At 40.5% G+C, this 13805-nt stretch overlaps 1 protein-coding gene across 1 annotated transcript in view; it reads right to left on the reverse strand.

Annotated features, from left to right (window-relative positions):
* Positions 1-13805, reverse strand: part of ADCY5 (adenylate cyclase 5) — a 222341-nt gene that overhangs the window by 30732 nt on the left and 177804 nt on the right. Inside the window, exon 9 of the mRNA XM_085311019.1 lies at positions 3015-3037. Coding sequence (XP_085167145.1) covers positions 3015-3037 — 23 coding nt within the window. The remainder of the gene's footprint in view (positions 1-3014; positions 3038-13805) is intronic.

Here is a 13805-nt window from a genome sequence, read left to right on the forward strand (position 1 = left end):
TACTGCATGTAGCCAGCAGGCCTCTATACGTATGATTATACTGCAAGCAAAGACTACTTAAAACGGCTTCCCAAATTTTCCAAAAACTTTTTGCAATAGCAGACCAGATTTGTAGAAGCACTCTGCACCCACAACTCTACTATGTACCTCTGACCAAAAGAAAAATAAAGCAGGCCCATTGCGTTTGCATGCCACCCCCTTTTGCCCCAGCCAATAGGCTGAACTTGTCTGCACCTCAGCTGTGTCGTGACGACTCATCATCTGCATCTCTACAGTAACAGTATGGTAAATGCAAGTCTATTTTGTCTCAACGTCTGTATCATTATAATAGCAAATTTTAATATTTCAATGGGGTTGGGGGGAAAAAAGAGTTGCTTTTGGARTCTAGAGTTATTTATTCCTTGTAAGGCATTTATTCCACTTTGAAATTGAATGTGGTTTTGTCCCTTGAAGGAAAGGAAATTCAGTTTCCTTGTAGATGCTTCCTTGGAGGAAGCATATCTGCTTAAACACTCAAGAAGACACTGCTTGTTTTCACTCAGTCCTCACAATTCTGTCCCCCAGACTCACAAAAATGAGCAAGGAGATTATTAGGCTTCATATTTACAGAAAGCCTTCCAAGACCTTACTAGTTATTTACACATTTGAGTCATTCACATTTACTTGTTTCATACCACATATGAGAGATGCAGCGTATTTTCCCCGAGAAGCCAGGCTAAAGAGCCAGCTCAGCACTTTCGTGAACCTCTGTTAAATTTAAAGTTGCCGTCAAAAAGCATCGCTCAGGAAGACATAAAGAGAAGAACGAACCACGCTCAAGTTCTAGCCAACTTTGTAATAAGTCATTATAGGTCTAAGGATATTTCTAATACTACATTAACTTGTGGGACTGCGGCTTAGGGAGAAACAGCCCTGCAAGTTTGAAATCGCTGTGGATATTCCCCGTGAGGGGCCCATGTACACACAGACCGCAGGGAAGCTCAGGCCCCCGAACGTACCTCGCTGCTCGGGGGACTTTGGCAGCCCGCTACCCTGCCAGCTGCACCCAAGCTCATCAGGATGGAGCAACTCTGGGTACGTTTGCAAAAMCGGATGGTTTGAATGGAAAGATGACATTTTCCAGCGCTGCAGAGTGCCCTAGAGACAGCGCCTGTAAGTCAGAGCTGAGGGCCTGCGGTAGACTAACGAAAACCATATGTGGAAATGCTTATGGACACCACTGTGGTGGGGGGAAAAAAGCAGGATTTCAAGCCTACACAAAACTTTCAGAAACACTTCTTCAGCACACTACTGAGATTTCGCTAAATGCAGCCAACAGAAAACTGTGAGGGACGGGAACAGCGCAAATGGAGCTTGCAGCGGCTCTTGCACTCTGCCTGCAAACGCAAAGGCTGGCAATTCACCCGGCGGCGCTGGCTGCTGAGCAATCCGAAAGCCGCCTGCTGAGTAGGTTACTTTCTGCGAATGAAGAGTGCCAGCACTACATAAAGGCCTTAGTTTTAAATGCTTCATGCCTAGATTCAATAGCTAAATCTGCATTTAGATTCAGCATCTAAATCTGGATTTAGGCATGCCTTTTTCAGAGATGCGTGGTGCCTACATCTTCCTCCGCTGTCAGCAAAAAGTATGCTCAGCGTTTCTGCGTGTGAAGGCACTGGACTGAGCGCTTGACTTGGCTTTGATATCTGATTTTGAACAACATCACAATGAATGCTTCCTGCTGGAGATCTTTGTGGCCAAACCTTTGTCCCTGAACAGAAAAGCAAAAACTCCGCAACCTACATAACATGAAGGAGCTGCGCCAAATCAGCACAGGTAAATACGCAGTCATCCTTGCCGGCACTTAGGTATTGGCCATAACCGTTGAAGTAACCTGTTCAGACTACAGGACAGAGGAGAGCTGGTATGATCTTTTAGACAACAGTGGAGGTGCTTCAGCATTTCCACACTCCCCAGTAACTTTCCGGTGGGCTGAGGCAGCTGAATTTACGTTCTCTTGCACAAACTATAAGGAAATATCCTGTTTCATGAAGGATGTTTAAATTTTCTATGTTCCTAAGGATTACTCTGTTGTAACATGTTGGTTCTTTTCTGCCCAAAGTATATCTGATATCAACAGAGTTCACGGCAGCCTAKGGCACAACAAGAAAACCCGGTGACTCTGAGACATGTTGTACTGCCAGCCAAACATGCAAACTAAACATCACGACAAATGAGTTTGCAGTGAAGGGCAAGGGAAAGAGAGGATTCCTCATGCTTTCTGCTTGCTGTGCCATATTCCAACTCAACACACCCATTTACTTTTGGAGAGCTGTTCTCAGGGCTCAGTCTTCACAATGTGAATTTTCCCAAAGTTGGGTTTTTAGGGTGCTTAAAAGCACTTCTGTGCCCTAGCTCATGGAGGTCCCCGAAGTCCTGACCGACAGCCTGAGAACACTGGCAAGGAGCAGTACCGTCGTGTCATCAGGCTCCTCCTATGTTCACCTACCGGCTCTGAGCAAGGCTACAATTAACACCATCCACTGTGACCCAATAAGAAATTATTACAAACACCTTCAACAGAAGAAATGCTTTTGTTATGCTTAAGTGCAGAAGTTAACAGTAAACATGGTTGGATTTATTTTTTCCCCCGCAGAAGCAATTTTACAACACAAAATACCATTCCTATTAAACTGTTACTTTTACTAAAATGTTTTTAATGTAAAACACTGTAAAACATCCTACACTGTAAAACACCCTTTACGTGTAGATGTTGTTCTCAGGAACTAGTTAGAACCATTCAAACAAATAAATGTTTTGAGGCAGCAGCAATTCTCAATTGCCAATACAGCACCTTCAGACTGGCTTTCCCTCCAGCAAAAATCCCTGGGGAGTCCATCACTGTTATTGTCTGTTGGGCATTAATTTTTACCATCTTCCCCCCCCCTCCTTTTTTTTTCTCTTTTTTTTTTTTACCAAGAGGAAAAACAAAATCTGGAAACATAACAGTGTATGACAGAAGGAAATTTGCTTACTTGTCCTTGGGGTCCTCAAAACCCTGAAAGAAAGGAAAAGACATAACAGTTAGGAAACAGGCTGACCTTGAGAACACCAGGTATTCTGAAGAAAAGCATTTTAGAGAGCAGTTTTCAGTGCGCTCATTTGCTAGGTGTTGATGGAGAACCTTACCAACCCAAGGCAATATTTTGTGCTGCTGTGTCATCAGGCAGACTGAACAGTTTTTAATAAAAACAGATGTCCTGAGATACACATTTCTAGAAGTGAAAATAAGGGAAATGCTTCAGTTGATTGCTGCCATGCATTATTTGAGGTGTATTTTCCTTCTTTTTTCTTTTCTTAAACAAAAAAGGTCACCGTCACAAATGTTATATTGGAAAGCATACTGTTATTATACTGACAAAATACTTGTCAGTACTTRAGACAAAATTCAGACTGATAACATGCAACAACAGTTGCATTCAATAAAGTTCCACCTCTTTAAGTTGGAGCTTGGTGAAGGGAGCTGGAAAGTTCAAAGAAATGAAAGTTCAACTTTCATTTCTTCAACAGGAACTTTAAGGGGTCTCCTTTCTTCCCTCACTACATGCATACACAAAATATGTTTTTCTTRAATAAGAATACAGGAGTTATTTATAATTTTTGCAATATTTGAAATGCTCACTATTCCTTCAGGACCACTCGAATTGAGTAACAACTGTATGCACTTTAGGTCTGCCATGTTTTAAGAGTAGCCAGAAGGCCTTCGAGAAAAATATGTATGGATAAACAGMTTTAAATATTTAGTATTAGCATTTCTAATAGATCAAGTGGCATCAAAATGGACATTTTACATGGAGTAAGCCAATATCTGTCCTCTGAAATCATGGCATAAATTTAACTGAAGTCAAGAAAAGTTGTGCTAGCATGTTTGACAGGCAGGGTCAAATATACAAGCACGGGGTTTGTCTCTTGAGCTCCAAAGCATATAAGAAACATAGCTGGGAGACACGACAAATTCCTTTCGTTTTCCTCCCAGGCTGCTCAGGCCAAAAACAGTCCGAGCACATGAAGATACTCCAGCTGCGGGAACTGTAGCTGCTAACACGCTGGGGGGAATAAACCGAGATCCTTCCTCAACGTGGCTGAATTGCAAGTAGCAATCTGGCAAAAGTCTTCCCACAGCTGCCTTGTCTGACAGTATTGGAGACAAGRCCATTGACCAGATATTACAGGAGAATCGATTTTGACCTTGCAACTGGTTAAAAATATGGTGGTTTTGCAAGAAGCAGAAGAAGTAAAATCAAGGCAGCCTGTCCAAACGACATCAGCTTGGCACAGGAAAAAAAATGGGTTTTGTCACTCAGGTCAACAGCCAGGATGTGATTCACTGAGTGAGAAATTTCCATTTTTATGTACTCGGTTTCCAACTAAAACCCACACTTCAAAATAGAAATTGCAGCTCCAACTTAACCCATCAGAAATTCAGATATCGGAAGTCTTTTGGTCCCATGTACTAACCACCAGTAGAYTAATGTTCAGTGGGAAGAAGGAAATAGTAATGTTAGTTCAAAGTTAGCATGTCCAGTTATCCAAGCCAAACAAAACTTGTCCTTTTGATTTCACACTAAACAGTGATGAAGGGATCATCATTTAGTTTTTTGTTATGTGGAGTTATTTTTTTGCTTAATCATTTTACAGTTGTCAGGAATATCTGATTTATTTATTTATCCTCTAAGCAACGCCCCAATACAATGCCAAAAATGAAAGCTCCCTGATCAATCATGGAGACAAAACGCTATCTAATTTGTCTGGTGTCAAAGCCAGTTAGGCTGAAAAAAAAAATCAGTTGAACGCAAATAGCTACCAGCCAACAACTAAGAGGAGGGGAGCAATGTGAAAACAGACGGTGCTTACTTATTAGACAGACAGCAAGTTCACATTTTCAAGCTAATGACATGGGAACTGGATGACTAACTCCATTTGGAGTGTCCCTCCAAATGGTCTGATTTTCATGGGCAGCTGCACATCCATCGATCCTACTGAAATCTTGAAACTAATTACAGACCTCAAACTGTTGCCTTCTAGATGCACAAGTTTGAGGTTATAGGCCAGTTAGGTCAATCTACAAAAAAACCTCGGCAGACATACCCTCAAAACACGAGTACATCTTACATCTCACTAATATTTCAATCATGGACAAATATATCAGCTGCACATATAACTGGCCATTTATATGCATGATCAATTGATCCACGCTGAATTGGATTCTCCCTCGCTTATCTCCCCCAGCAAACCTGCTACAAAGTCTCTAAAATAATACAGAATTAATTGATATAGCTTTTCAATTTAAAATACTAAATTGTGCTTAAAACCCTAGAAGTTATTCATGCTGGCAGCTCAAATTAAATTGGTATTTCAMAATTAAAAATTCCAAAAAGGCATATTTTAGGTAAAGCAAAAAGGGAAAAGATAATTACATTTTCTTTCAYGGATCTTCATCTAACAACACTAAATATTTAAGAGTGACTTGTACTTTGATTAAAGAGAATCAGCTTAAAATAAAAATGTAGTAGGAACCTCTTTAGTTAAGCAAATTAAATGATTCACTTCAAACGTTCCCATTTCATATGAAAGATTCCTCATGCAAAATTTCCAAAAATGGAATTGTCATAGAGAAAGGTCTGTAAGATTATTTTAGGGAAAAATTCCCGAACACAGCTTCTTAAAAACTGATAGGTTATTACAGGAAATCTTTCTTACTTGCACTGAAATACTTTTGCTAAGACACAGAGAAAACATGACTTAATCTAGCCATGACCAGAGATTTTTCCCCCATCTATTAAAGCGCCAGTATCTCAATTACATACCAAGAATCCTTCTAAGTGGAGGAGATATCACACACACAGCATCTCACTGCTTGCCATGTTTAGGGCTAGGAAGGAAACTTCCCTCCTGGGTTCTTGCTAACGTATTTTCACCTCCTTCTACACTGTGGGCATGCCTGGCCCAATGGAATCACTTGGGAGTCTTCACTAAAATTATTTCCTTCCTCTTGCACAAGGTTTGAGCACTAATGGCACACTGGTCACTGTCTTCTCTGCAGCTACCAATAGTTTACCTTCTGGAGGACCCAAATGCTTTGATCCAACTAACCTTTGGCTCAGGATAGGGCTCTCTGCCTGTGTTATACACAAGGTAAGAACGAAGCACAGTCGATCTTGCAGAGATATGTTGTGCACGGATTTGCCTTGATTCCTAAGGATTAGCACACTCATGATCTAGCAGACAAACAACCACAAATAAAAGTTCCTTAAGATACGCAAAGCAGCAAAGACAGCGGTGATAGCTTTCTTCTCCTAATGCCCTGTGTGGCGTTCTGCACTGCCAAGGCCTCTCTAGGGCACTATGAGCTAAAGGTTGGGAATTTTTCAGCAGAGACAAAAGTGGCCAGAGTGGTAAGAGTGGTGACGGCTRCAAGAATCAGAGATAGGAGTTCACATGTGCTCCAGAACAGCTCCACAACCATGGTGATGAAGTAGCCCTTATTAAGGCCAAAATTCATTTTCTCTAGAAGGAGACATAAGGCATAAGAAGGCTCTTATTACAGTGTATTACTAATGGGCTGTTGCATATAGGATCTCATGCAGTTTTCAGTCAATCTCATTTTAAATCTCTCCAATACTGAAATTTTTACCCCTTCCCCCAGGAGGCTGCATTATTCTGCCATCTGACTGYAAATGTAAAAGTTACAACATTTAATAATTGCTCTGAGATCAAGACAGGTGTCTCTCTGACTTCAGGAATATTAACCCAAACTTAGCTGAATYGACTCTCTGAAAGGCAATAGTACCTACCAAATAACAGTCCTGCTTTTTCTTCGTTTCTATATCAATGAGATTTTTAAAAAAACATATTGTTATGATAGGTCAGCCGGCTCTGAGCATTTACTTTTAATAACCATCCTCAGTGGAGGTAGACATGTGAAGGAGAAAGAAAGAGGGAATGTTACATTACTGCATCTGTCCCAAAAGCTTATAATTTTATGGGGGATGTTTTATGAGCATCTATTGTGCTAAGAGCTCATATGACTGCCATCTCTCTGCTTGACTTCTAAATTAACTAAGCCCCTTTCTTTWAAGATTAAGAGATTCCTTAAATAGAATGATAGACTGTTTGTCAAAGCTATGACAAGATGACTGCCATGCCATAATGCTTCAAATCAAGAACCATTAGAAAGAATAATTCCAACTTTGAGAACATCTGCTGCAATCATTAAGATATTGTAACTATGCAAAGAAAAGTTGAACAGGCTTTACATCTATCTCCCTTTTAACCTTCTCATTTAGCTCCAGAAATAAGACTGCAGAGGGGCTGATGAGCTCTACGACCTTCCACAGTTGGAAAGCATGGATTCTGCCTTAAAACTTCATTGGCAACTCCAGCAAAGATTATAAGGGTAAAGATGACAAAGAAACTCATTTCATGTGCCTTTGCTCACCTCCAGAACAAAGCTGAAAAGTGACTTAACTGGTATTAAGGGAGAGATCAAAAGATCTTAGACTTAGGGTCAAGAAGGGCAGGGACAATATCACGTTTATAAGAGGCAAGACCAACTTGCAAAGCAAAGGTGTTTCACAGATACAGGGACCATGGAAAAGAGAGCGGGAGACTGATGGGCAGAGAGCAGATGTAGTTAAAAACAAACTTGGTGTGACCTCACTGCATAACTGATTATTCACCTGTTTTAAGTAGTGTTATACATTCTGTCTTTGTCCCTGTGGTCAACGAAGCAAGGCTATGAAGATAAAYGTTAGGTGTAAGAGCAGAAACAAACCTGAAGGACTTTAAAGCACCCAAGCCAGAAATAGCACAATTTTTATAACAGAGCTCAGAAAAAAGGGCATGTACAAGATATTTAACAAGCACCTAAGTGCAGAACAAGAATCTGGCATAAAACTAGCTTATGAAATAAATTGTGTGAGTGTGTCTGTTATAGCTGCAGCATATGCTAACCASCTAAAGGAAAACTGAAGTGCTCCCTCTTTCTGCATCCCACCCCATTTGATAAATTGACTTTCATCCCTCTGCACCACACACTCTGCTTTGTTCTACTAAAAATGATTTAGTAGATAGCCCCTAATGAGCAGAACGGATATGGCTAAGCTCATGAATATGCTTGCTTTATACTCTGCAGAGCAGAAGTTGTTGCTTTTGAAATAGGTATTTCCTCCTTAACCCTAATAAAGTTCTGGGTCTGAACCTACACCTCTGATAAGTGCAGGCTGCATACACTTCCCAGTTTTGTCTGAACTCTGAATCCAAATTTCTACAGTTGAAAGGTCACATTTACTAGTGAAATTTTATGGGGTTTTTTGTGCCTCACTTGTTAGTAGTTACCAAAACTGACCTTGCAAAACAGAAAAGACCTAAAAATAGGTAGTCCTAGAAATGCTCTGTATCACTCCCTGGCCCTCCTTTGTCCTTTCATCTCTACACTCCAACTGATGATAAAAACAACAAAAATTTTAGAAAAATTACTGTCAAAAGGCCTCTGAATCAGAATGCCTAAATCACTGATGCAGATAGCCTGAATGCAAACCTAACCAGTCTTAATCAAAATCTCTCACTGGTGCTAGCTATAGCTGCTTACCATCTCTGAAAAATCAAACCCAAACCTTCAGAACTGCATCTTTTTATCRTTAAAATTTACTGCGCACTTTAGAAAGCTTTGGGAATCATTCTGGTAAATGCCACAATTTCCTCTCTGGTGTCCACCTGTGCAAAGCTGCCATTGACACCACAGGAAGTACAGTAATCAATATCTTTATTTCTGTAGGCTTTATTTAGTCCCATTTGAAGACCGTCTGACACTTAGTAATGTCTCAAGAGGATCTCCCTTTTCTTCTATGACTATGGCATATTTGAGAATGGGGCATATTTGAGAATGGTGGAAGAATTATCAATGCAAACTTTCCAAGCAAATATTCAACGCTAAGTTTCACAAAAGCAGCTGTAGATCAGCTGTTGCATATTAGCTAGGCACACAAGTGCTGACTGTTATTCCTGTTTTAAAGAATTTAATCAAGGATGATTGCAAGCCCTGATCAACTAGAATAAACTTTAAGTTTGCAGATGAGGAAATAAAGCTGTATGAAGCCTCTGACAACTCCAGCAATGTACAGTATTTTATACGAGTCCCACTCCTTTAAGTGAGATAACACAGAAMATTTGCGTCCGGCAAATCCTCTTTGCAGAAGCACCAAAGCAATTATATAGCATAACTGGAGGATAGGATTCCTCCCCTCACTGCTGGAGGGCTATCTAAAACAACTTGACAATATAAAACCCAGATTAGATTAACAGTTTCCTCCCAAGTTTATAGCAATACAGGGAGATTATAGTAAAATGGATTGCTTGAAGGTTTCTCCCTACTTGATTAAGCAAGTAAGCGTTCAGGGGATTCTCAATACCACAACAGCAGCAATAAATAAATAAATAATAATAATAATAATAATAATAATAATAAAAACAGTGGGTCAAATTCTTATCCACTGGGTGCCTCTGTCCAACTCCACTTACGTCACTGTTGCTATTACCAGATTTAGTAGATGATTGCTGGAAAAGAGGATAATGGTGACCTCAAGTTAAATGAAAACCTTTAGAAGGAACGTGAACCCTTCCGTGCCTCATTCACAGAGTACAAGCCATTTCCTTTAGATGGGGCTGCACTACTGTCTGAGAAAAACTTGCCCCACTGAGTTTTATTTCAAATTTTTAATTATTTCTAGTGTTTAGTCAGTTTTGTTGGCACACTTGTTCCTTTGAAGTACGTGTTCCCCAGTTTTGATTTCTGAGTAACAAGCAAATCTACTGTATGGGCAACTTGGAGACAACAGAGGGTGGGAATAAGCTGTRTTTGTGAGACACAGCATGCAGAGAACTGTTTGATTTTAAACAGAGTGAATGGTAAAAGTACTATACTTTATGGTTGAATGACCAGGCTTGTAGATGAGTTTTGTTTCATTGGAAAGTAAACACCAAACAATCAAGTACCGCGTACCACACCGTGCACACAGCCATAAACAACACAGAACACACAACAAATCAGGTAGTGCCTATGTGAAATAAAAGCTTATTCTTCACTGCACTAACCATTTCCAGGATATATTTTTTAACTTTGTCTTACATTTTTAACATCTGCATGCAGTCGTGTGTAGAAATTCTATTTCGTTTAATTTCAGTTTTACTTTGTAACTAACATTAACCTCATGCATGATTTCATTGCAGATTAAATGCTTAGTAAATTGTACTTGGACTCACAACAGACACACGGTCAGAGTGAAATCAGYATTACAGATCTTCAAGGTTTCCTCTTTCTGTTCCTAAACTTCCTAATGTTAGACCTTTCCAGTAGCAGAAATAAATAAATAAATAAATAAAGCCTGCCAGAGCAGCAGAAAGGCATCTATAGGCCTCAATAATCATGGTAGCAACTTYGCTCACATTTGGTTATATGGACTTAGAATTACCTATTTCTACAGCAAACCTTTCCCAAGCTACGTATCAGTGGAACAGGCTGCTCAATCCTACTAGCCAGCGCCAAGTAAGTGCAAGAGCTACGGTAGCCTTAAGAAACAAGGCCAGGACTTTGCACAGCTGACTAGATCCCATTACACACCTAACATTTCTTTTTCTAGAAACCAGGTTGCATTCAGCTGYATCAGATCTTAGTTCTCCAAATACCACTCCTGCCCAGAGCATTGCCTCATCTGATCAGGTGAAGTGCTGACTTCTGTTCACTGTGACAGGTGATCTGTATTGAAATGGACGCTTTCTAAAAGATTAGACAAATTTTGAGATAAAAATCAAATGGAAAAAATACAYGGGCAATTATTCTGACAGTCTGGTACTACTTAGTGTGACCATCGCAGATGATGGACCCATGTCAAGTTGCCATGGTTTATTCTGGACTTTCCTACGCTGCTGCACAGCAGGCAAACCTCATCCTGGGATGTACCAAGAGGAGCTCTGGCTGTAAGACCCAGGCAATGACCAACATCCTCTGGGGAGCAGTGCATTCAGTGTGGGACACTACCTCTTACCGAAAATGTGGCAAGTGTCAAGGAGAACAACCACAACCACAGGCCTGGAGAGCACAAACTATGTGASGAACTCGATGAAGGAACTAGAGTTGAGCAAAGACATAGTAATAGTCTTCAAATATATAAAAGATAAATGCATAAAAGATAAAAGAGGAGAAGATTAAACTGTTCTCTATCTACTAGAAACAGCTCAAGTAGCACTGTCTTTTAAAATTGAAATGGTGGGGATCGAAGTTAAACATCAGGAAAAATAATTAAACTGTTGAAGAGGACACCCAGCAAGGCCATGGGATTTCCATCCTTTGAGGTTTTTAAACAAGGGATGAACAGATATCTGTCAGGAGCATTTGCAGGTATAGCCTGCAGGTATGGCCTTCTCTTAGGGAAGAGAGAGATGAGAAAATACCTCCAAGTTCTGTGCAGCCTAGACTGAAAACTTCATAATACCTGTAAGTCTATTTTATATTCTTTATTCCCTATAATTCTCATAATATAGATTTTTTTTTTACAGGATTGTGTTTATATTTGCACATTTTGCTATTTCCGCCAGACTGAAAAGCCTTGAAACAAAATCAATAAAATATTTTCTGTAAAATCAGGAATTACATAAGCTCCTTACTTAGCCTATTCCTTACATCTGGAAGTTTCTTCTGAAATTATCTATTTCTTGCAGCAAATTAAGATGATTATTTTTCATTCTGTCCTTTGCAGACACAGAGAATGATTTATCACTCTCTTCTGTACTTAGAACTCTTAAAGTATTGGAAGACTTTTGTTCTTGCTCAATTTTTTCTTTTCTAGACTAAACAAACCCAATACTTCAGCCTTTTCTCACAAGTCACATTGTTGAAACTGTCTCAATTTGTAGTTCTCTCTACTGAACTATCTTCAGTTCATCCATGTCCTCCTAAAGGATTGTACTCCCAAATTGGATATAGTTTTGCAACTAAGGCCTTGCTGATGCAGACTAGGGTAAAGGATGCAAGAGAATCATTTGATCCTCTAGAACTGCCCTGGCAATTTGGTAGGTATCTACATTTGCCTTTTTTATTGTTGTTTACAACAAACCTCATTCAGTTTATACTCTATTTCAGTCCTCAGATTTTTTTTTTTAATTCTTTCTGCAGTCCTGTTTTGCTGATGAAAACAGGCACAACCATTATTTCCAGAAGTCTAAACTCTATGAATATTTATAAAAGCACTCTGAGATCTATACTGGGAAAAGCAGAAATATTTCTTTGTAGTGTATAAACATTCTTATAGCTATAAATATACCTGTACTCACGAATGCTTTCAAGTCGGTTTTATTTTTGACCCTTTTGCAATTAAAATGCAGGCCTCAGAAACAACAGGGAACACAAGGCTGGCATATGTAGACTTGTGGGAACTCTGTGCTTTTGTGTGCATCACGAATAGTACGAAAGTCTGCATTTCCACAGAGATACAGACGGTAACTTGTCCTGGACTGTCTGCTTTTGTTTAGGAAAGAAGGAAACGTACTATAAAAGCAATAAAAAGAGAAAGCAGCTGAAAGTAGCTTTGCTGCTGTTCTCTGGCTCTTTTCATATTCTGCAAATAGCCACAAAGCTGTTCTTGTCCAGGTTCTTCTCTCAGCTTGCTTGGCCTGCGTAGAGYGAGTACGGCAACCTTTTAACCACTCCATACGTTTCATGCTGAAAACAGCGCCCTGTGCAGTGACACAGACCCATGGGCAAGGCTCAGAGCAGAGTTGCCAGCTCAGAGGTTACTTTCCCATGGCATTTGTGTCTGCTCTTCCTCAGCCTCTAAAGTAACAGGCGGGGGGGGGGGGAGCTGGCAGCACGGGGGAGCAGAGTTAGGGAAACCCCTGAGATGGCAGCACAACTCAGCGAGGTCCCTGGAGTCAGCTTTCTCCAAGCAAGGCTGAGGAAAGGGCAGCATTAGCAACAGCAGTGTCGGTGTTTCCCACTCACCGCCTCCTGGGAGGCTTTGCATGGCAAGAAAGTCCATCAGTAAYGCATGGGAGGGGAAAAAGAAGGAGCTGGAAAGTAGAGCAGCGCAGGAGGAAGTCAGAGAGGCTGCTGGGCAAAAGAGGATGAGATGGCACAGTCGTAATCTCAGCTGACTCCAGCCGCAGTTAGCAAGAAGTTTAGGACTAGAAAAACAACTCCATTTATCCAGGACATTTTAGATTATTACTACAGGGACACACTTGCAATATTTTGCGTTATTTATATGCATGTGCGAGTGCCTGAATAAACTTCTGTGTCTCTTGGGTTAGGTTCAATATGAACCTAACACAGAAGTATTGTGTAAAGTCAGCTGGACCCAGCAGAGGTTAAGCCCAGGCCACAAGACTAAAAGAAGCAAGGGCCCAGGGTCTCCATCTCCTGCTGGGAGGGCTGCCTGCCCGGACAAGGCCAGCTGCACCAGCACTTCGGCACAACGCAGTGCCGACGCACTCAGACATGTCAGCKTGTTGAAATGCCATGAAAAATGGAGTGAGAGAGGAGTATATGGGCACCTTTGATACTAATCCATCTCACACAGGACTACTGCTACCATATTTCAAATCTCCGAGTAGAGACAGCTATCAGTGTCAGTATTCAAAGGAAAGAAAAAAATCACTAAAAATCTCTCTTTTCTATCAGATATAATAGTTCCCTCCCAAAAATGCAATACTGGGAACTTTAATACTCTCTCTTGGGAAATTCTCAGTAGCACCAGAAAAGCATCTCTCTCTCT

The sequence above is a fragment of the Rhea americana genome, unplaced genomic scaffold (assembly GCF_003343005.1).
Source record: "Rhea americana isolate MKP2758 unplaced genomic scaffold, rheAme1 scaffold_33, whole genome shotgun sequence".
Taxonomy (NCBI): Eukaryota; Metazoa; Chordata; class Aves; order Rheiformes; family Rheidae; genus Rhea; species Rhea americana.